General features: G+C 34.1%; 4 protein-coding genes across 4 annotated transcripts; 1 reads left to right on the forward strand and 3 right to left on the reverse strand.

The window, feature by feature from the left end:
* Positions 1 to 191: 191 nt before the first annotated feature.
* Positions 192 to 2,610, reverse strand: LOC134274959 (elastase-like). The gene is made up of 2 exons (XM_062757202.1): positions 2,553 to 2,610; positions 192 to 2,231 (listed from the first exon to the last, which is right to left on the reverse strand). Exons 1-2 carry the CDS (start codon positions 2,587 to 2,589, stop codon positions 403 to 405), a joined length of 1,866 nt encoding a protein of 621 aa, XP_062613186.1. The 5' UTR covers positions 2,590 to 2,610; the 3' UTR covers positions 192 to 402.
* A 7,210-nt stretch (positions 2,611 to 9,820) lies between these two features.
* Positions 9,821 to 11,017, reverse strand: LOC134274801 (acetylcholine receptor subunit beta-like). Its single transcript, XM_062757036.1, has one exon. It carries the CDS (start codon positions 11,015 to 11,017, stop codon positions 9,821 to 9,823), a length of 1,197 nt encoding a protein of 398 aa, XP_062613020.1.
* Positions 11,018 to 14,210: 3,193 nt separating this feature from the next.
* LOC134274809 (neuronal acetylcholine receptor subunit beta-2-like) lies at positions 14,211 to 15,347 on the forward strand. Its single transcript, XM_062757048.1, has one exon. It carries the CDS (start codon positions 14,211 to 14,213, stop codon positions 15,345 to 15,347), a length of 1,137 nt encoding a protein of 378 aa, XP_062613032.1.
* Positions 15,348 to 19,979: 4,632 nt separating this feature from the next.
* On the reverse strand, positions 19,980 to 21,462 carry LOC134275167 (NAD-dependent protein deacylase-like). Its single transcript, XM_062757421.1, has one exon. It carries the CDS (start codon positions 21,356 to 21,358, stop codon positions 20,420 to 20,422), a length of 939 nt encoding a protein of 312 aa, XP_062613405.1. The 5' UTR covers positions 21,359 to 21,462; the 3' UTR covers positions 19,980 to 20,419.
* Between the last annotated feature and the right edge of the window lie 1,862 nt (positions 21,463 to 23,324).

A 23,324-nucleotide genomic window follows, 5' to 3' on the forward strand; every position in this document is an offset into this window, starting at 1 on the left:
ACATGCAGTATTGATATAATGATGATAGCACAAACCAAAAATTTTCTATTGGGTTTTCCATGTAGTAAAACGTAATTTACATGGATGTAATGTAAAGTATTTAATACATGTACTGAACATACTGTACAAAGTAAACGCAAGTACCATATGCATGAATAATTTTTATCTAACTATAGCTTACATGTATTTTTAGAAAAAAATGTCACATGAGCATGCCTGATAATAATATGAAAAGTAATTAACTTAAAAATAAATAAATATTAATTTTACAACATTCTTTTCCTACAGCAATATAACATTATCCATGTTTAATTAACAGATGTATATATGAGATGAACTATACAGTCTTTAGATGACTATGGATTCTTTATATTTCGATTTGTAAAAAAAATCTTTCCTTTCTCAAATAATATCAATCTGAAAAGAAACTCCTTCAAAGCCTTCAGCTCTAGGAATAAGATGAATATAACATATTTTCACCAGACATTGCTCAAATGGAATTTGTAATACCTCCGTGTTGCCTACGTAAGAAGATTTGTATGTTGTCAAAGTTTTGTCCAGATCTAAATCATTATTTACATATAAATCAACGTCACCAGATCCACCCTCTGTAAAAATCCGAATAAACCGACCAGAAGATGTATGTCCATCAAAGCCAAAGACAATATTTTCTTTTCCTTTTGCGGTCAAACTCTTGATGTGTGTTTTCCCGTAAATTTTTCGGATGTATGACTCTATTTTGCATACATCGATTCCCACTACCTTGAATGCTTTTCGAATAATTTCTAAATCGTGACCTAGATCATAAGTGGCCTTTAGGACCCCACAAGCTGCATCCGAAAAATTGGAATGAGGAGCCCAATAGAACCGGTTAGCATGAGTAAAGATCTGAAAAACTATCTTAAGTCCCAAACTGGGTTCGTTGATCAATGTACATGACACTTTGTTGAATATTCCGCTGGAATCATGAACTTCCATTCCATCCTGGTAATCTTGCACATGGACTATAGAGCTTCCATCCTTATTTTGATTGCATATATCACGGATCCCTTCATTATCATTTTTATCCGACTTAGCACCAATATGAAGATCAAACGTCCCAGTGATGTAAAATTCTAAGGCTTCGCCAGCTAAATCGGAATATGCCTCATTAACACCACCAGACTGATTGGCATACACGAGATGTGAGTGACCCTCGGTGAAAATGTGAGCAAACTCGTGGCCAACTACATCGTACGTAACTAATGGATAATAATACTTACCACCATCACCAAACACTAAACTTACTCCATTGTATGAAGCCTCAAATTGTAACTTTCCATAATGTACCCATACATCAACTGGAGGCTTGGATACAAGAGGCGCGTGTGCCCATTCTTCAAACATTTTGAAGACTTTCTCTGACATATAAAAAGCATCGGCCATTGGAGAAAATCCTCCGTTTACATTGTCTTTTATGCCTTTGCTGCAAGGAAATTTATATGGCTTAGATTTTGATGAAGGTGTTGTTGCAGTTTGTAAATCGAACACTCGTACGTATTTGGATTTAAGTTGACATCTTTTCCTTGCTTGATCAATTTTGACTTTTAGAGGCGGGAAATCTTCACCGTAAATAATTTTCTGTGTTTTCTTGTTACCACCTACAGCATTAATACCAGAATTCTGTAATCGTTGTGTTCTGTAAAGCATTTGTCCAGAATTTGCATCAATGACATATCCTGGTCGTTTCATTATTCCTGGTGCAATAATTGTCATTGTGACGTCATAACACAGAACTGCTCTGTCATCAGTTGGCATTATCATCAAGAGAGTCTCACTCTTATATATCATTGACGTATTATTTAATCCCTCATTGAGCAAAGCAACCGATAACGCTTGATCCTCACTCAAACGTGGAACAACTTCTTTTATATCCTCCTCCAGATCGTCGTACCATGAACCGGAAACTTGACCTGTCCAATGACCCGTGTCGGAATCAACTTCCTCCGTGATGTAAGCATTGTAAATGGGAACGCCTTTGTACGTTTCCTGGAGTCGGACAATGTTTGTACTCTCGATAGATTTTCCTTTGTCCACAGCTTTTAGGCCATTATATTTATCTATCAACAGCTCCTCTATACGGTTTGTCGGCTGTTCGCTGTTTCTGATGTCTCTTCTTCTCTCGTTCAGAATTTTATTTATCTTTAAGCGTACATCCAGTCTGCGATGCCCTGAGATCTGTACAATATAAACTGAAAAAGAGAGTGAAAGTTTAATGTGATAATACATGTAATTAGATGAATAACTTTGATAATATCCAAGATGTCATCGCTCAACATGTATCTGTGTTACACCATGAACGCCATTTAGAGAAATGATTTTCAAATGTGAAATTTCATAATGTTTTGTTAATATGCAAAATAAATTTAGTACTTTCTCTCAAAAAAATAATTATAACATTTTGTTAGTTATTAAGATAGAAAATTGATTCCTTAAAGTTTGAAATTTAAAAATAAATTAATAAAAAAATAAAAAATTTAATACAATATAATACCATGGAACCATAAACTTACTTATGCCTAGGAATGTGAGTAACTTTAATGACTCCATGACAGCAAGAGCAATTGCTTTGCAATGAGAATTTAGTGCATTTCCGGAAAATATTAACTTGTTGTAAAATACCAAAGTTGAATTTGATGTGATATTACATTATTGACCTTTCAAGGGCGGTAATTCAGCTATTACTTTAATAATTGTAAATAATGCTGATTGCATACTCATTGTGATATATAATTGCAATGCTCAAACAAGGACAATATGAGATCAATAAATACGAGGATTGATCCAAAAGTTCGTGGAATTTCTTTTAAAAATTTTACCGTCATTTAATGAAAGAAAACAACAGGCATATTTATAATATAGAATCATAATACAACAATATTTGAAAATTTCACCACTTTCCAATTACCAATAACGTCACACGAGCTTTCTGAAAATGAATTGTTGGGAAACCCGACTTCGACGCTACGTCAAGTTTGATACGCTATAGAAGCATGTCACTCTAATGTCCAATTCGAATACGTAATTCTACAAAATGCTGCCCTTTTCTCCATTTTTTCTCAAGAAAAGCCTGTGTATCCTTTCGCACGAACTTATCTTCATTATTTCACTCATATTTCAAAATACTCCCCATCTTTCCATATTTTTATAGTATAAATTTACATCGAGCACGATGACTTTAGTTGTTGTGGAAGTATACCGCACTGTATTAATTAATGTATCATACCGGTAATATTGACCAATGAAAATGAACTTAAAGTCAATTTAACTAGCTCCAAATGTTCCAAAGCAATGTCAGGAACAGTACGTCAGCCGGTGTAACGTTGAATATGCGTATTGACCCGAGTTGAAAATTGACCCGGGATTCATTTTTCAACGTTGAATACTGAACCGGGGGTGTTTTTTATCCGTTAGAAATTGAGACTAAAATCGTTGAATTTATACCCGGGGACATTTTTCAACAGATTTATGACCTTAGCAAGTTGAAAATTGACTCTGTTGAATATTGACCCCACCACAGAGTTAGAATATTTTTTGAACTTGGAAGTTGTGTTACGAGATTTATCAGTATCATTATTATCTATATTTATATTTCGGTTTCAATTTTTTCCCTTTTCAAGAATAATAGAATTAAACCTATCAACCCGTATATAAATGTATGTACATTTTTATAATTACACGATTTAAGTTATCTTCAAGCATGACAACTTATTTATTTTTTGTTAATACTTTCTAAGATCCATAGCATCCATAAATAACTACAAAACTATGAAACGAGCATAAAACAAAAATCCTGGAAATCTTGTATCTAGAAAGTGAGATAATTCAGGTGGGCAGAACATAAAAATACAAAATAAAATTTAAAGCCTAAAAATTAGAATGAAACACATCGGCCAAAATGAATCCAATGATAGGTTATATTTGTGAAAAAGATCAATATGGCGACCATAGCATGCAAGTTAATGTTGACTTTAAACAAGGTTTGTGAAATCCCTTTAACAAACTTATCTGTCAATAGCTAGCCTGCCTCGGCTTAAAAATTGTATCGTTTTCGGAGCATAACCTTGAGAATGAGATTTTTCTAATTCTAAAACAAATCATTCTTATTCGATACAATGTGATTTGTATTCGATTTGTTGTTATTCCTATTCGATAATTTATAATTTGTATTCGATAAATTGCTATTCCCATTGGAGGAAATATGACAATATGATTCCTATATCATAATACTTATATCATTCTTTTCGAAAAAACGCGTTTCCTATTCGATGTCATTCATATTTGAAAACATGCGATTCCTATTCGCTAATTTTGTCATTCCTATTCGATATTTTATCTTTCTTATTCGATAATGATTTGGTTTACATGCAATAAATTTGTTCAAAAACAAACTAGCATCCATTTCTATTCGAAAAAAATACAATTCCAATTTGATAAACTTCTTATCTTGTTGCATAATTTCATCTCTCCTATGTGATGTTTTTCTTATTTTTTTTCAGTACTTGCATTCTGGGAAATATGACAAAACTAGAACTGGTTGTAAACTCAGTTAAATAGGAATAACATGTTTAACATGATTATCGAATATAAATCATTTTATTATCGAATAGAAATGACAAAATTATCGAATAGGAATCACATATTTTCGAATAGAATAACAACTTAAAGGCGATGAATTCTCGAACAGAAATATCGATTTTTTTTTTCGCACAAGAATAACAATTAAAATAGGAATCATATTTTATCAAACAGGTATGACATGATTTAGGAAAAAACCCCAAATTTTTTAATAAGAATAAAAAAGTATAATAATGAAACGTTTTACCCGCCATACCATAAACAGGTGATAGCAGAATATTACTTCACAAATACGGAATGTTCACTTTGGAAAAGATGAAGAAGAAATCATTTCTTTTCTTATACAGTAAGTTGGCCTTCATCTTCCATATAGTGAGTAAAACTTCAAAACATGAAACAGTTGTGGGACATTCAGTGGTGACTTTAATTTAAAGTTCACCGGGATATATCGAGTCGACATATGAACTAAAGTAACTAATAGTAACTATTGTTACTTGAATTAAATGTTGAGTTGAACTCCACAGCAAGTGTATTCTTATTGTCATGTAAATGTTTGTAAAAATATATTCTGATTTTGCTTCATAGAAATATTAAAACAGGTCGGCCAATAAAGGAGCACAATTGGTGCCTATCGAAATTCTAAGTTTTGAGGTAAGAACCGGTCTCCGAAGACTGCAAAAAATTTCAATATCAACTTCACAATACTGATAGAATCACGGTGATTTTAAACAAAGTGATTTTTGTTGATGACCTATCACAAGATACGAAAATTTCCGAGTTCCATTTTTATTGAGAAAGCAGTTGTCTATGATGTACAAATGTATATAGTTTAGAATTTGTCGCGAGGAATGCTTGTTTAGAGTGTACAAAAGTTGTACGTTTTGATGTTACTGACTTTTGAAAAAATTGTGATTTAAAATTTTCTAAAGTGGAGGGGGGGGGGCTACGCATCCCTAGCTCCCCGCCCCCGTACCCAACGCCTATAAATTAAATTACAGCTGTGAAAACCAAGTCATACATATGTGTTTTTATGCTGTTGAATTTAGAACCGGTTTCATGATCAAAATTCCACGACCCGGCTCAGTTTTCAAAGGACTACCCTGGGTCTAAATTCAACACCTTGGTCTCAGTATTCAATGTTGAAAAATGACCCCCGGGTCAATTTTCAACCCGGATCAAATATCAACGTTACACCGGTAAGGTCCATTAACGATTTTAATTTGTCTAGGGGGATAAACACTTGAAACAGAGCCCCCAAAAGGCGGCCACACTAGCTTTAATCAGCGTCCATGCATGGAAGTTCTATTTTTCTTAAATTTCTTATACCACTGAAAAACCAATAACTAAATGCATTTCCCCCCAGCCTATGTCAATATAACATACGTGTTAAAGATAGAGTGATCCCGGGATTTTTACAAAATTTATGACTTGACCGAAATTTAACGTTGTCTAACAACTTTTAAAAAGATGAACAATAAATCACCAACTAATTAACTAAATATTAAGTAAAATCAGTATAACTCTCACACAAAGGTTTATAAAAGATCAAGCAATCGTAATAATAACATAATTTTTGTTTTATATACCACGTAGGGTGGTTTTATTCTTATTTCACGTATTAAGAATTAAAATGATAATAAACGCGTTAATGTCTCCCCTGCAATTCCAAGCAACCGTTTCCTAGGCAACATCTATTACTATTATACAATCATAAATATTTAAAATGTTTTTTTTTTAAATTTAAAATATTCAACAAGTGTCTATATTCTTATTTGTAATTTTGAACCAATTTCACATAAAAATGAATAAAATATGAAGAAATTCCACGAACTTTTGGATCAACCCTCGTAACCCTCAATTGTTCATTTTAAAAATAATTTCTATACACGAAAATCATTCAGCATGTAGTACTAAAAATCGTATTAAATTAGTTTTATCTCACATCATATCAAGCACATGAAATAAAATTCTTTTTACACCAATATTAAAAAAATTCTGAATTCTTTATATTTCAAGATATAGATGTGCAATCTTCATGAATGTTTGAAAAATTATATTATTATATTATGATTTACATGCTTTGATTCTGCCAATCCAAACAAATTATGGCTCCAAGCCTGCTTCTCTCTAGGTGTTGGCCCTGCACGTGGTTTTTTTGGAACCGCGCCAAAGGACATTCATGAGGAAATCAATTACATTTACATTTGGTAATTTTATCTCAGACAAAGACATTGGAAATGTAAATATTTAGTTTTATCTCACATCTCATCAAGCACATTTATGAAATAAAATGAAATCTTTTTACATCAACATTAAAAAAAATTCTGAACGTAGATGTGAATGAAAAATTCTTAAGAGGGACGTTAAACAACATACAATCAATCAATGTTTCGATTTAATCGGACAAGTTTACAAATAGTGATTATTTTCTCCTTTATTTCTTTATTTTTATAATTATCATTTATCAGTCAGTAAACACAACTTGACAACCATTTAATGTGCAGATTAATTCTTGAACAGTAACTCTTCATTCAATGAAACATACGATGATCATATATATATCAATCGCGAAGATATAAATATAAACAGTAAAATGTATTTCTTTAATTGTTATAGTTTGGGAATTAAATAAGGTTGCAGTTATTGTAGAAAAATTTCGTTTGGTTATGCATTTTTCCTGCAACAGCTGCACTATTCATTCCCATAAATTCACTTCGCCTGAATATTATCTTAAGTACTTAATATGAAAACCATCGTTGTTAATCAATCAGTACAAAGCCATCTTTGCTAGCCAAGGGTTTCTGATCCACTAATCTCCTCACAAACCCTCGGCCTATGGTGCTGTCAAAAGTCCTGATCGTAAAGTCACGTGATATCAAATCAGAGATTGCGTCATCGACGGATTGAAAGAAAAGGTACCTATGAGCCAATGAGAATTAGAATTTTAGAAAAAAATATTTGATTACAATGCTTCAAATAGCTGTTAAACAGTGCTAAACAGAAAACAGAACAATTAAATGTAATTTAACTACATGAACATATAAATGTATAGTTTTCTTAATGGTTGCGATGACAACGTCAAAAGAAAGGTCACAGTGTAATAATGTGAATGTGGCAGGACCGTAGCATCGGTTTTGAAAGTGGGGGGGGGGGGGGGGGCAGCCACTGAAATTTTTTTTTACTTACCTGAAAAAGTTGACAAGAAAAAAAAAATTGCCCAAAGTCGAAAATCCTATTTCGTGGGGGGGAGGGGGGGGGGGGGGTTGAGGCAAACTTTCTTCACTACCAATTCCTTTCGATATCCATTTTTTTTAAGCTTACAATACTATATTTCCTTCATATTTCTTTACTTTAGTATAAAGTGTGGGGGCCAACCAGCCTTTCAATGAGCATTTTCAATAGTAAAAGTAGTGTTGGCAAAAAAAGTGGGGGGGGGGGCAGCCCCCCCCCCCCCCCCCCCCCCCCCGGTTGCTACGTCCCTGTGTGGTGAGACGGTTTAAAAACAAAGCAAAGTTAGAATATCCGGGTATATCAGTCTTACAATAACCAAATATTAACGAGGTCTCAGACCCTCTTTAAAATAATATCTGTGTGTCCTCTTCTGATTCAATTTAAAAGTATCGGGTGGGTAAGTAGGTGTGAAAATCTTTTCTTTGTGACGGGATAAAAGGAATAAAAAAAAATCAGTGTCCTGGAATGTTAAAAAAATGAGTCGGGTCAACTTTAGCTATTTTTTTTAAAGATGGCTCATTTGATTGATTTAATTTCCACTTAGGTAATGCATCTATCTTCCACACCAAACTTTACTTCGTTCCTTTGTCCGTCATACAGCCTTTATTTATATACTCGTATAAAAATCCCGGAGAAAATCGATAGTTAAATTTTTCTAAAACAGAATCCAGAATGGGATTTGTAATTATGTACGTTGCCCATGACAAGCTTTGTAAACCACAACGTGTTATGAATGAGAAAAATCCCTGTGGTTCCTGAAACTTAAACTTCCTAACAAAATTTTTGACGCCGTAATAATTTGTAACATTCTTTCTCCACAGTCCACATTCTGTTTTTCTTACTTATAAATGTCCTTTCGATATTGCTTTAAAACGTATGAATTAAAAATAAAATATTCACATTGCATAGAAATAAACCATCTAAAGCAAAAATTTATTCTTCCCTTTTCATCCGTAGTCCTACTCTAGTAGACATGTCACTAACGATCATGGAAGAGTAGTTATATCGATGAGGAACTTAAGACATTGATTTAGAAGGTTTGGAGTTCAGGGAACTTCAATCTATCAATCTGCAAAAATATCCTAATATATATTATGAATTCTGTCGAAAATGATACCACAAGACGAATCATTGATAAATGAGAAGACAACGATACTTTTGTAGAATTGATTCTTAGACAGAAATTGTAATTCTGAAAAAAGAAAGGGTTAATAGCAAACTGCCAACCATTTCTCTTTCTTCCATAAGAAAGAAAGTAACCAAATTTACTAGTTCTAGTTGACAAAACAAATATGAACACAATAACGATTAAAATGCTTTTTAGAACTTGGATTCAAATCTGCAACTTGTTGATATCTAGAGTATGCTCTTGATTTCCTTTCAAGGATAGAGATTCTTCAAACCCAAATGCCAATTAATTGTACATACTTTTTGTATTAGAATTTCTTAATACAAACAAATTCAATCTGGATTTCTCCTCCTATACGATTAATTCCAAAATATTATTAACAACTTTAAAAATATGCATTGTAGGGTCTTTCAAATAATCTTGGAAAACCCTGTCTCAACTCTTCAGAAATTGCATTAAAAGTGTTCAAAATCGAATGAGAACTCGTAAAAACCTTTTAGACAATTTTAAAACACATCTTTTTTTAAAAGTAAAATTCTATGACTTCTTCGATATACAAAAGTACATCATATTCACCTACAAAACAATTTTTTTTAAATTCATAATGATTCTTATTCTACTCAAAATTACAAAATAAAACATTCTCCTTTAAAAAAAAAACTCTGACTGTTGTATTCAATATTTTGCTGACGTTTTGTCAAATGACAAAAATTATTTTCATCTCTAAACGTCAATTCGCAACACGAATCCACGTGAGTTCAAAATATATCTAAAAGACATTTCTAAATAGATTATAGCCTATCTTTTGCAAAAAGTAAATTGATTCTGTTTTAAAGGTCTAAACTAAAGAATTTCAATGCATAAAACACAAAATGAAGCAATATTTAAGCTGACGATGCACACCATAAAGATGTTTTCTACTCTCATGGCTTTTTCTTTACTGCGGGAAGTGGAAGGTTTCAAAAGTCCTTCTGGACTAGTTAATGTTTTATCGCTTTCCATCACCTTGTAGACAGTATTACAGTGAAGCTGTTGTACATTATCTTTTTTCTCGGGATCGGGATCTCCATGATAAATACGGAGAACAATGGTTTCCAGAATCACAACCATCGCGCTCAGAATTACCTGTGTAGTAACATAAATGCTGAACCACGAGATGTTCTCTGAGGATGAAGGCATTGTGTCGCTTAGAATGCTGGCAAACACGGCAAAGGTTAGAAATAAAGCCATAGACATGCCAATTTTCTCCCCGGCTTCCACTGGCAGAATAAAGCAGAAGATGTTCATTAGTGAGAGAACCATTATTGGTATCACCGAGGTTAAAATGGCCATGGCTGGACGTCGTTGTATCTTCAAGACGAAATCGAGTCTAGTGTCAATGGGATTATTTCTTCCGTACATTATTTTTTTAATTTCCCTTTCTAAAGAAATTAAGTTCCACTCTCCATTTGTTGTTAGGCTTGATGTGTCAATTAAGGAAATTTTCTTCTCAATTTCTAATTTATGAGTGTTTGATAATATAGGCTGAAAGGCATAAGTGCATTTCTGTTCGTCAAACGGGTATCTCTCCACATTAATTTCACACTGAATCGTGCTCTTCACCGTATCGTATAAAGTAACACTCCCATAAGGTAAAATAAAAACTTCATTGTATTTAACGGAATTAAAACTGATACATTTCTTGTCAATTTCTAGTTCATTCATATTACAAACGGCTGGAATCCAGACTTTTTCGGCAGGAATCCTCAAACTTTTAACATTATATTCTGAGATATTCCAGCGGAGATATTCATCTATCCACGAATAAGCCAACCAGACAATTGATGAAAACGTTTGTGACTTCTCGTTAACATGTTCTATACTATGAAGCGCAATGGACACACCAAATTTAACATAGTTAGTTCTGTTAAGGACAGGTTTACGAAATCGATTGTATCCATCAAAGAGTGCATTTTGGAGAGATGTTTCTGGGTCCATTTCCCCGAGGGCTTGACCAAGAGAAAAAAGGGACGCAAAGAAAAATGGAACACACTTGGACATAATACGAAACATGTTCAGTGACATTAAAGGAATATGCTACAAGATAGACATTACCAAAGTCAAATGTATACGTTTATATTTACCAATCAATGCGATTTATTTACATAGTAATATCAAGTATGAGAAAAGAGTCTTTTCAATTCTGTTGAAATAACAGCAGTTTTAATGTTTCACGACTGTCATGTTGGAAACCCATTTGCAGAGTTATTGAATTTGATAGAGAACAATTAATCTGAATTAGTGAAAATCAATATTTTAATGCGTGTATTTTGTTAGTTAATGACTGGGTCTCAAATGAAAATCACATTTCCTTCTCAACATAAGAAGAATTAGCATTGATGATTTCATTGTACAGATCTATTTTTAGACTAGATTTCAGACAAAGTCTGTTTTTAGAGAGCGCAATCTGAAAGAAAAATTGATTTACAACTTACAAAAATCCTTCAAAGTTGGCCAAAACAGCATTATGTGCTTCAATTTGTGCATGGATTTTGGCATAGAAGTCCTCAGGGCAGGCTTGCCCCTAAATAACATTGAGATATTTGAGTAGGATGTGATGTAAGGAATAATTCAAAATATTTTAAGGCACCCTGTCATAGGATCGAAATTTAAATTTAACCCCCCTCCCTCCCCGAAAAAAAACACATATATAATATTTTTAGTTAAGAATAGTTCAACTGATATTAGCCCTGGCTATTCACACCCTGTGCACGTTTTTTAAAGTCGTTTTAAGTATATATAAAGATATTGATAATAATTATGTAGGTACCAGACTTTGTGGATTGATACAACATTGTAATGCACAAATATTCAAATAACGAATCTGCACATTTCAGTCACCTCAGTGATATAGAAAGCTTTAAAGGTCCCTAAGTAGCATATATAGGTTTGTAATTAAGTAACCTTTTATTAAACTATCAGTAATCTTCCAATCACTTTTGAGTTACGAAATGACGGTGTTCTATCCTGCAGACCTAATTGACCCTTTTTGAGGAATATTCAAACTGATATTCAACGAATAATGATTCAATCATGGACAGTTACTGAACTAATGAGCCATCAGTATTATCTTTTATTATATACCTAATGTGTATCATCCAATTTTACTGTTGAATTTACGCTACCACATGACGTCGTGATCCGATTTTCCGGATCACCAACATGTTGTTTTTTGAATCCATATCACCACTCTCTGAAACTGATGACGTAGTACGCAGAAATATGACGTTATTTTTCTTGCGCGTTAAAAAGTCCCTTGTTATTATGCTTTGTTTAATGGATTAATATTATCCAATTTATCTCTAAAGGTTTATTTTAACATATTTAGCCAGTTATAATTCATTCATTCTTTATTTCCTCATAATATGAGATTATTTAACACAATCAGAACAAAATCAACTATTCATTGTACAAAGTTAGGAAAAGAAAATAATCAAACAGAAGAAAACGAAAGTGAAAATAGTTAATGGATATATACAACGTATCACTTCATACAAGAGGGAATTTGTTAACTGTCCCCCACTGGCATATGTTGATACATCACCCTGTAGTAATGTGCTGATGCATCCCGTATAAGTCGGAAGTTCTTTACTTGGAAATCTACAACGTTCTGTTCTGCTATCCTGGTGTTTAGAGCGCGACCAAGGAGTATGACATACAGTTCTTCATCGGTGAGTGCACATACCTCAGCTGAAAGTTCAATACAGAAGGTGTTTGTGATGTCACTGCACCAGTTGTTCCGGATGTTCGAAGTGATAAGGCATGAACAACTAACATGGACAAACAGATCACGGAATGCAGTCCCACAGAAGCGACAGATATCCACTGAGTCACGCGGCGGGTCAGAAAGGAGTTTGCATATGAATTTGTATAAGCGAATTTCATAGCAATTCTTTGGTGTTCGCCAGAAGGAAGATGGGTCGTTATCACAGAAGACTGCATGAAACCTAGAGAAATCAGTGTTGTTCGCCATACGACATTGTCTTAAATCCTTCTGTTTTCTGCTGGTTGTAGATCTTACAATGTTTCTCCAACTTAATTTGGAAGGGAAGACGCCGTCAGCTACCCATTCGTATAAGAATTGAAGAAGATCATATGCACACAGTAGGTTAATGGCATCTGGAACAAATCCTTGTTGACAGTTGCTCAGGTTAGCAAAGAAGGAAAACAGAAGGACTAAAAATATTTTCTTTGGTAAAATATTGCAGTTCATACGACACAGACGTCCAAAGAACACGAGTTTCCTTAGTCTATCTCAACACTTATTGGAAGGACGTGAAAGAGGGTTTCACAGATATCGGATGTAGTTTGGCGTGGAAGGTTCTGTGAGGACTTGCATATAGAATGTCATGAAGGCGTTGAGAATCTGTTGCTGACAAGTTATTCCACAGTTCGCAGCCGTACAATACAGAAGGCAGGATGACCGATTTGTACAGATGGACTAAGGTTAGTGGATTAAGGTAGGGATATCCAATGTCTGTGAGAGTATAAAAGGAGTTTTTACCTTTCCTGCAGGCAGCATTTATTCGGTCCGTTAAGGAGGTCCGTTGAAAGGCGCGGATCATCAGATCAAACTCGACGCTTCGCGTCTCGTTTGATCTGATGATCAGCGCCTGTCAACTCGACGTGATACGACCCTTCTGATCAAGTTACTGTTATAATAATATATATGTATCGTTTTTTTTCAGATTATAGCTATAGTTAAGCAGAACATCCAAAAAAACGAGAAAGACAACCTTCTATCAGACTGTGCTTCCTGAAATCAGTCTTTGTCCGAAATTCAGAATTGTTCTTTGTATAGCTCATTCATCAATGCAAATAATGTTTGGGACATAGCTAAGACATTGTAACTAATAAATATATACAAGATTAAAATATTGATCTTCACTAATTCAGTTTAATTGTTCCATATCAATATCAATAATTATATAAATGGTTTCCAACATGATAATGGCGTGAAACATTACAGTTCTCGTTAAGTCAATAAAAATTAAAACTATTCATACGAGGTTCTGCTTTGTTAATAAAAAGCATAATTATTGACTGATAAAAATAAAAGTATAAATCATGCTTTTGCAATGTCCATGTTGTAACCTCCTCTATTAAATTGTCACTGAACATGTTTCGCAATATGTCCAAGTGTGTTGTATTTTTCCTTGCGTTGTTTTTTTCTCTTGGTCAAGCCCTTGGGGAAATGGACCCCGAAACATCTCTCCAAAATGCGCTCTTTGATGGATACAATCGCTTTCGTAAGCCTGTCTTAAACAGAACTCACTATGTTCCATTTGGTGTGTCCATTTCGCTTCATAGTATAGAACATGTTAACGAGAAGTCACAAACGTTTTCATCAATTGTCTGGTTGGCTTATAATTGGAGAGATGAATATCTCCGCTGGAATATCTCAGAATATGATGTCAAAGGTCTAAGGATTCCTGCCCAAAAAGTCTGGATTCCAGCCGTTTGTAATTTGAATGAACTAGAAATTGACAAGAAATGTATCAGTTTTAATTCCGTAAAAAACAATGAAGTTTTTATTTTACCTTATGGGGCAGTAATTTTATACGATACGGTGAAGAGCACGATTCAATGTGAAATTAATATGGAGAAATATCCGTTTGACGAACAGAAATGCACTTATGCATTCCAGTCTTTATTATCAAATATTCATGAAATAAAAATTGATGACAAAATATGTTCAATTGACTTATCAACCCTAACAGCTAATGGAGAGTGGAACCTAATTTCTATAGAAAAGGAAATTAAAAAAATAATGTACGGAAGAGGAAATGATTCCATAGATATTAGACTCGATTTTGTCGTGAAGATACAACGACGTCCAACCATGGCCATTTTAACATTTGTGATACCGATAGTGGTGCTTTCAACCATGAACATATTCTGCTTTGTTTTGCCAATAGAAGCCGGGGAGAAAATTGGCATGTCTATGGCTTTATTTCTAACCTTTGCTGTGTTTGCCAGCATTCTAAGCGACACAATGCCTTCATCCTCAGAGAACATCTCGTGGTTCAGCATTTATGTTACTACACAGGTTATTCTGAGTGCTATGGTTGTGATTCTGGAAACCATTGTTCTTCGTATCTATCATGGAGATCCCGATCCCGAGAAAAAAGAAAATGTACAACAACTTCATTGTAAGACTGTCTACAAGGTGATGGAAAGCCATAAAACATTAACTAGTCCAGGAGGACGTCTGAAACCTACCACTTCCTGCAGTAAAGACACAGCTATGAGAGTAGAAAAAGTCTTCATGGCGTGCATCATTTGCGTAAATATTGCTTCAGTTTATGTTTTAAGTATAGACATTCTTTAGTTTTGACTTTTCAAAGATAAACAAGTTGCTTTCAAAAAGATCACTTAAGATTTTGGAAATTGTCTCCAATCCCGATGATATAAATTATTATACTATATATTGTGAATGAAAAAGGTTCAAACAACTTGATCGAATTGAATGACTGGACTCTTGTGAGAAAGAATGTTACATTTTTTTTAACGTTGTCAGAATATTTGTTAGCATTGAACTCGCCCATTTGTTATAAGTGGAATGATTGAATTTAGGATACATAGTTAATGTTTGGTTATTGTAAGACCGATGTATCTTACTACGCTTACCTCCTTACATCTTGTTAAACAGTTTCAGTACATACATGTAGGCGAAATTGTTATATTTTGACCTGAAGAGGACATCATAAAGAAAAACTGTACGTATACATGTAGTTACTTTTTTGTATTCTCCCATTTTAGCACAAAATCTGCTATTCACTTACTGTACCTATTAAGTATAATTGATGTTATTTTTCTAAAATTCTAATTCTCATTGACAGAAATTAAATTGAAGACATGTAAACAAAATGTATTTTGATTCTTTTATTTATGAATTTTTTATTCTTTGTTGTTTTGATAATCCTCTAAAGCATAAAAAAGTTTAAATGTAAATCACCAGTATTTAGAGAAAGTTTAATGTTCATGTATTGTCTCCAAAAGATATCTCGACGTTCGGTTTTCCACCATACTGTTGACGACTTTTTTTTTAAAAAAGAGTGCTCATTAATTCCAATTTTTGTCTTTCATAGTGAATACATAAAAACAACCTAAATCAAACATTAAATACAAGTTATAAAAGCAGAATATATCCTAATGTGTCCACTTGGTACATTTTGAGGTCAACAAGGATATTTGCTGTCACCATTCCTCTTCCTCTTAGTAATTGACTGGATCATGAGGAATACAATTAACATGCAGGAACAATACCGTAGTATACAGTGGATACTTCCATCTGACCCATCTTGACGATCAAGACTTTGTTAATGACCTATCTCTCTTTTCGCACAAACAGTTAACTGCATTTCAAAACAAACACGCCTTGCAGCACCATCAGCAGGAACAGGACTCAAGATAAACTTGAAGGAATCATAATATGAAAATCAACACAATTGCCCAAAATTTGCAATTAGTAGTGACCCCATAAGAGAAGTTAAGTCCTTCATCTATTTGGGGAGTGTGATCTTGCTTATCTTAACTATGACTGAACATTATCCGTGACATCAGGTTACACAACTGGCATGGCAAAAGCTGTGTTACAATGATTTAGAATATCTGGGTCTCAAAAATCCTTTACTTTGCTACCAAACCGATGCTCAGCTCAGATAAAAATTCTGTCTTATTGTAAAGGACAGAGACATACATGGAGAAATACAAAATTAACCTTGTGCTGTTTTTCATCTTTAACATACAAATAGAGCCATTGAATTGAATGTTGTAGGAATGCAAAGTGGAGCTCAGATTACAAACTATAAGAATGTCATCCATATACATTAATTACTAGTATCTAAATATCGAATTGAAAGTCAAAGGAATATTAAAGGTCTTCTGTAACTTAGTTTTTTTTGATAAAAATTGTTGCCCTTGAATATAATCATTCAAACAATTGCAAGGTGTCAATTGACTGCGTAGTTTTCTTTCTTAAATTAACTTCAAATAACAGTTTTATTTTGTTTTATAAGTGAATCATAGCCTTGATCAAAAAGAACCACATTTTGAAAACTTTATTGAAGAGAGAAGCCAGAAGAGTACATTATTATATGAATCTCATTAAAATCCTGAAGGGAAGAAGTGGGACAAGATTGGACACACCCTTAGGAAGTTACCATCCAGCATTACACGTCTTGCAGGTCTAATGAAATGATTTCCTCGCACAAAATACATCATTCCATTTCTCGTGTGTGTTGCTGGTGCAAATATGGTCAATCTGATTGTATGTAATATTTCAGGGGAACTCCTTGTGGCCTTATGAAACCGATTGTGAGTGAAGTTTTGAGTCCAGATATATTACGAAGAGAGGATATATGCTCCAAATCTCTTGTTCATTTTTATAACTGACACATATATTGTGTGTCAAAGTGTGTCTTTCATAAAGACCATTGAAATCCATATTATGTCAAGTTCTTTGTTAATAGTCTGCATCAATTTAAAATATGTTTGTTCTCTGAATACGTTTCTTTCATTCGATTTGGTTTAGAGGCAAAATCACAATATGACAGTACAAAAGGAAATTTTAAATTGATAAAGGTGTCTTTCGTTGTTTAATCTTCATGCAAGTTTGTTCATTGTGGTATCATATATAATCATATGTGACACAATTTGATCTTGCTTATCTTAACATTCACCTAATAGCCCGTACATGTATCGCAGGAGTTACAGGTTGCCGTTGTGCCTACCTTACGTTGCGCGGGTTTGGCTACACCATTTGATTTGTGTGTTGAAATAGGATGGGAGGAACCGAAGTCCCGTGTCGCGGTGTGTGCTGGACGATAAAAGTTGTAAAAGTTTCCCCACTGGTCAGCCTACGTTGTGCCAGGTTATTGGGATAAAATTTGTAAACTCTACACCGTTAAGTTCGCTCTATATAGGTAGGAGGGACGTTGAACAGCATACAATCAATCATCTGATTCACGTAAAGGTCTGATATCAGCAAGTGTCGTTAATTTTTGCTCCTTTAAAAAACATGTTCATTATATACTGAATATTGATCCGTTCAACAAGTTTTATTATGTTTTATATCAGTGATTTCCTTCAACGAGTTATGTAAAATCGATTTGCAGCATAGATACGCCCATGTAAAAGACTAACTTCATCAACATTTTCTCTTATATGCATGTTTCTTTGTAAAATTGACTTTGGAAGAGGGAATTTGCAAAAAAAACCACTAGACTCTTTGGTGTATTTCATTCAGATTTCACTGGGACTTATGGAGTCGACAATTATGCCGGGTACGAATTAAAATTATTATTGAAATTAAAAAAAAAACGTTCATGTATCTAAATGTTGAATTGAAATTAAGAATCGCAAAAAAGGGAGAACAAATTTAAATGCAATCGTGTGTGTTTGAATCTGAATGCCGAATTGAAAGTCAAAGGAATTTTAAAAGGCTGTGGTAAAGGAAACATACGTAATTTGCATCGGGATCAATGTGAAATGTTATTTTGATTTGTAGGATATATACATTCTAACCAACAGAAAGTGTACATCCAAAAAATGCAAAATTAATGCAATTTTGATTTGATCCATCACTATAAGACTATATAAAAATTTTCAAAGTGGTTCTCTCAAAAAGACTAACTGTTAAATTCCATATCGTGTCAAGTTGTTTGTTAATAGTCTGTATCAGTTTAAAATCTGTTTATATAAGTCAGTTTCTTGGTAACACCTCCTTTCCATGCACCCATAACTTTTAGAGGCAAAAACCTGGAATTTTACAATTGGATAGAAGGTGTAGTCTATGTTTTGTTGTTTAATTTTACATGCAAGATTGTTAATCATATGTCAACATTACAATGTACTTAGTATGTGACAAATACATATGTTTCGTCTCCTCTTTCTTATTCGTCTAAAGACACTGTATCAGCGAGCAAGCATCGTTAATTTTTTCTCCTAGTTAGAAAAAAATGTTCATTGTGATTGGTTGTATGTTGTTTAACGTCCCTCTCGAGAATGTTTCACTCATATTGAGACGCAGCCACTTGCCGAGGATGAGCTACAAATTGTGTTCTGTACTCGGCACTTAGGGCCATTTGGAAATGAAACTTTTTCAAAAACTTTAACTGCGATACAGGGCCACGCTTTAAACGGTCTTTTACAGATTTAGCATCCACACACAGCCTGGATTCAACCCGCGACGTAAGGATCAGGAATCCTTAGGATTCATGGTAACTTGGAACGCTTTAACCACTGCGCCACGCGGGCTATCTGTTCATCATGGCACGGTCGAGTGATACGTTCAACAAGACGGTTACCTGTTTCCGTAAATTTCAAATGCATGCAAGGAAGGTCTAAATGAGTTACGTAAAATCGATCTGCAGCATAGATACGCCTATGTAAAAGACTGACAGCATCAACATTTTCTCGTACATGTTTCTTTATAAAATTGACTTTAAGATCGATACGCAGCACTGTTAAGGCCTACTATGGAAAATCAACGGGATATAGACGTGTAAAAAATGGGACCATTTTAAAATGAATTTATTTTTATATAGCTGTTTTAAATTATTATCACATAACTTATATACTTATTGAAATAACATAGTACAACCCACTTTGTTCTGAATTAAGTTTGTCATATGCATGATTGAATCTGAATGCCGAATTGAAAGTCAAAGTAATATTAAAAGGTCTGCATGCCTGCAAAAATTAAAAAAAAATATAGTGCCCTTGAATATAAATTCTAACAGTTTGGAGTCAAACACTGCGTAGAACTTTATCGTCTTAAATTAACTTCAAAGAACCTATCTGCAGATTCATAATGATTAACAGGATGCAACGCAGCCATTTATTATTAAAACTGAATTGATGACTGAAAGATAACTGAATATCTAAGTAAATGTGATTGAAAGATTACTGAGTAACTAATTTTAGGTGACTGACCGATTTCCTAAAGATGGCTAGTAAATAGCAAAACACTGAAAGACATTTTATTGATCCCAAACTAAACAAATTGTAAGATGTAAAAACTGCCAGCAATATAATGAATATCATGAATATTTCTGTAACAAAAGTGCGGTTAGATGTTGTGATATGTGATTGCTGCTCACTTGAAGTTAAGCGTTTTCAAGAGCATAATCGATCTGATCTTCTTCATCATAAAACATTTCATGCATGAATGCAGTCAAAAAAAAAACAGTAACATCTTTTTAAAAGAAGCAGAAGAACCGCAAAGCAAAAAACTTAATAATAAATAAAAATTCGTACATCAAAAAATCAGATATCTTTATCACTCCCAGCAAAAATCTATAATTCAGTATTCACTTTCTTTTACAATGAATGTAATATACTTAACGCTGAAAAGTCTATAAGTGGAACTGTCAAGTACATATTGTGTGCCAGGTTGCACTAATTCGTCTTCTCATTAGGGTGGGGAGCCAAAGCTTTAGGAAGCCATTCCCCAGCGGGGCCTCGGAAATGGAATCCAAGACTGTCGGTGACACCTGTAGCCTCTACGTTAAACTCGGCCACAGGAACCCCCCTAGAGGCCACCTCGGGGGCAAACAAGCACGCGGGATACACAACAGATGACGTTCCAACCACAAGACACAAGTCACATTCATCCAGTTTGTCGTGTGCTGCCTTCAGAACAGAGTCATTCAAACATTCGTTAAACCAAACAACACCCGGGCGAAGCAGTCCACCACAATTTTCTTTTGTACACCGTGGAAGTTGCTCTTCAGGGATTCGGGCATCGTCAGCGTTTGGATCTGGTTCTCCTTTTCCCGCCAACGCTTCGCAGATGGGGCTATTGCGATTAAACTGGACGTCCTGGCATTTTGTGCACCTCGTTTTGAAAAGGTTTCCGTGCAGCTCTATGACATTCGTAGATCCAGCACGTTGGTGTAACTCATCAATATTCTGCGTAATAACGGTAACATCACGCCCTTGAGGTTTTAGTCTTTTTTCGCATTCAGCAATAGCAATATGAGCCGGGTTGGGATCTTTGGAAGCCATAACTTCGCGTCGGTAATGATAAAATTCCCAAACAAGTGAAGGATTCATGCGAAATGCGCTAGGGTCTGCCAAATCCTGGGCTGCAAATTTCCTCCATAAGCCACCAGCACCCCGAAATGTGGGCACTCCGCTCTCCGCGCTTACTCCGGCACCAGTGAGTACTACGATGTTTTTAGCCTTACCAAACTCCTCACGAAAACCATTAAAGTCCGAACTCGCCATAGTCTGTGTTAATAACGGTGTCGTATTGGAAAGAAAACTTGGATTATTGAACAGTCCTACCCGTGTTGTCCGTGGAACAAACTTCCGCAATCCAGACGAACAAATCATTATTATTAATAGGCATTCCTATTTTCATAATATGCAAAGTAAGGTACGGCGGTCCATTCATGCCGTAACCCTGGTGACATTCAATAAATCAGTTAGGATTTTCTCTGGTCTTTTCTCATATCTTGTTTTATTTTTTACATTTATTACCATGGTTCCTGATGATGGGGATGGTGCGATAAATATGAAGCATCGATATGATGATAATATAATTCACTAGATCGATGCACCGTGCCATATTACACCGCCACCGAAAACAAGTTAAACTTGTTTACAAGTGTATTCATAGTCACCTGTCTATATTATAAACATGATAAAAGTGGTTTAAAATTAATTCAATGCAGAGTGTTTCGCTCTAATGGACATTTTGATTTGACATTACTTTGTGTCAATCTTTTTTTTCTATTTAAAGGTATATGTCATTCTTCGGGTTTTTTAAAAGAAAATTTCAGCAGAACATATTAATTCTAAACTATTTATTAGGGCTGGGCAATAATATCGATATTTCAATATATTGCAATACAATGACAAAATATATCGTATCGCAATACGATTTTGTAATATCGATATATTGGCAATATGCTTAGATTAAGGAATTTTGTCATTAAATATCAAAATGGACTGATGAAAGTTTGTTATTAAGCCAAACAGTAAGTCATAAGTTGTTTGGTGGGAAAATTTTAGAGCATTACTTAAATGAAATCAACAAGATTTTTTTCTGTGTTGGTTACTTATCACAGTTATGTACATTCTGCATGTAATTTCATGTAAATTTAGTAAGAAAATGCCATTTTTATTACATTAAAAATATTGCAATACATATCGCAATACAGTTAAAAATATCGCAATATATCGCAATACGAAATCTCGGGCCAATACCCAGCCCTACTATTTATTATAATTAAATTTTATGACGTATCTAAATTTTGATTAAGAAGATATTGGATGACACCATGGCTATTCATAGAATTGAATGTTATCTTACGGATCGTTGTTTTCTTGCGTTTTTCATTTCCGAGATTAAAGAGTGAAGAATTACTGAAGATGTATCCCGAACGCAAATATCGTCATTTACAAAAAACAATTGCTGATTGGTCGACCTGGGTGTACTGAAATCCAATCAGAACTCTGGAAAAAAATCCCGATTTCCATGAACACCGTAGGCCAAGGGTTTATGAGGAGAGGAGCATATCAGAAACCCTTGGCTAGCGAAGATGGAGTTACTTCCCGTTGGCCGCCATACTGGAAGTCCAAATGCTCATAATATTCCTTCATTGTTCAACCAAATTAATTTTTTTATATTTGCTATTTTGAATTAGAAATCATTATTTTTCTGAAGTATATAAATTTTTGGAAGCCTCCTTTATCTAAAAAAAATTATTTATTAAAGATTTTCCACCAAATATTTCTGCTACAACCTCTTAAACTTGGTAAGACAAAGAGGGAAATCACTGAGTCGACCTCCAATATGGCGACCAACGGGAGGTAACTTTCGCTAAATTCAGGCCTATCGAAAACTATCTGTTTAGATTTTCAATACCCCAAATAATATGTAACTTTTTAGTGCAAAAAGTTCATACAATAATTTACGAATATTAATTTGCAATATTTGTTCGATGATAAATATTATTAAAACTATTTCAGGTAAAATAAGAGTATAATTATTGCCATTGGTACATGCAATTCTGGTATACTATGATAAAGGTGAAAGTGTGATTTAAATAAGAGTTAAAATTTAAGTACAAAAAGATTAACTTAATTGTACCGTAGCTAAGCAGTCCAGTCCAATACGAAAAATCGTAATATTACTAAAATTCGTAATATAAGCAATTTCTAACTCTTCTAAGAGTTACTTCCCTTTTTTCTGATACAATCTCTTTGTTATGTTCCATCAGAGATTATATGTCTATGGTTTCATCATTATGATATCATGGATATGTACGATTAGTGGATTTTCTTTGTTTTGGTG

The sequence above is a fragment of the Saccostrea cucullata genome, unplaced genomic scaffold (genome assembly GCF_032062105.1).
Source record: "Saccostrea cucullata isolate Sc308-1 unplaced genomic scaffold, CSIRO_AGI_Scuc_v1 ctg72, whole genome shotgun sequence".
Classification (NCBI taxonomy): Eukaryota; Metazoa; Mollusca; class Bivalvia; order Ostreida; family Ostreidae; genus Saccostrea; species Saccostrea cuccullata.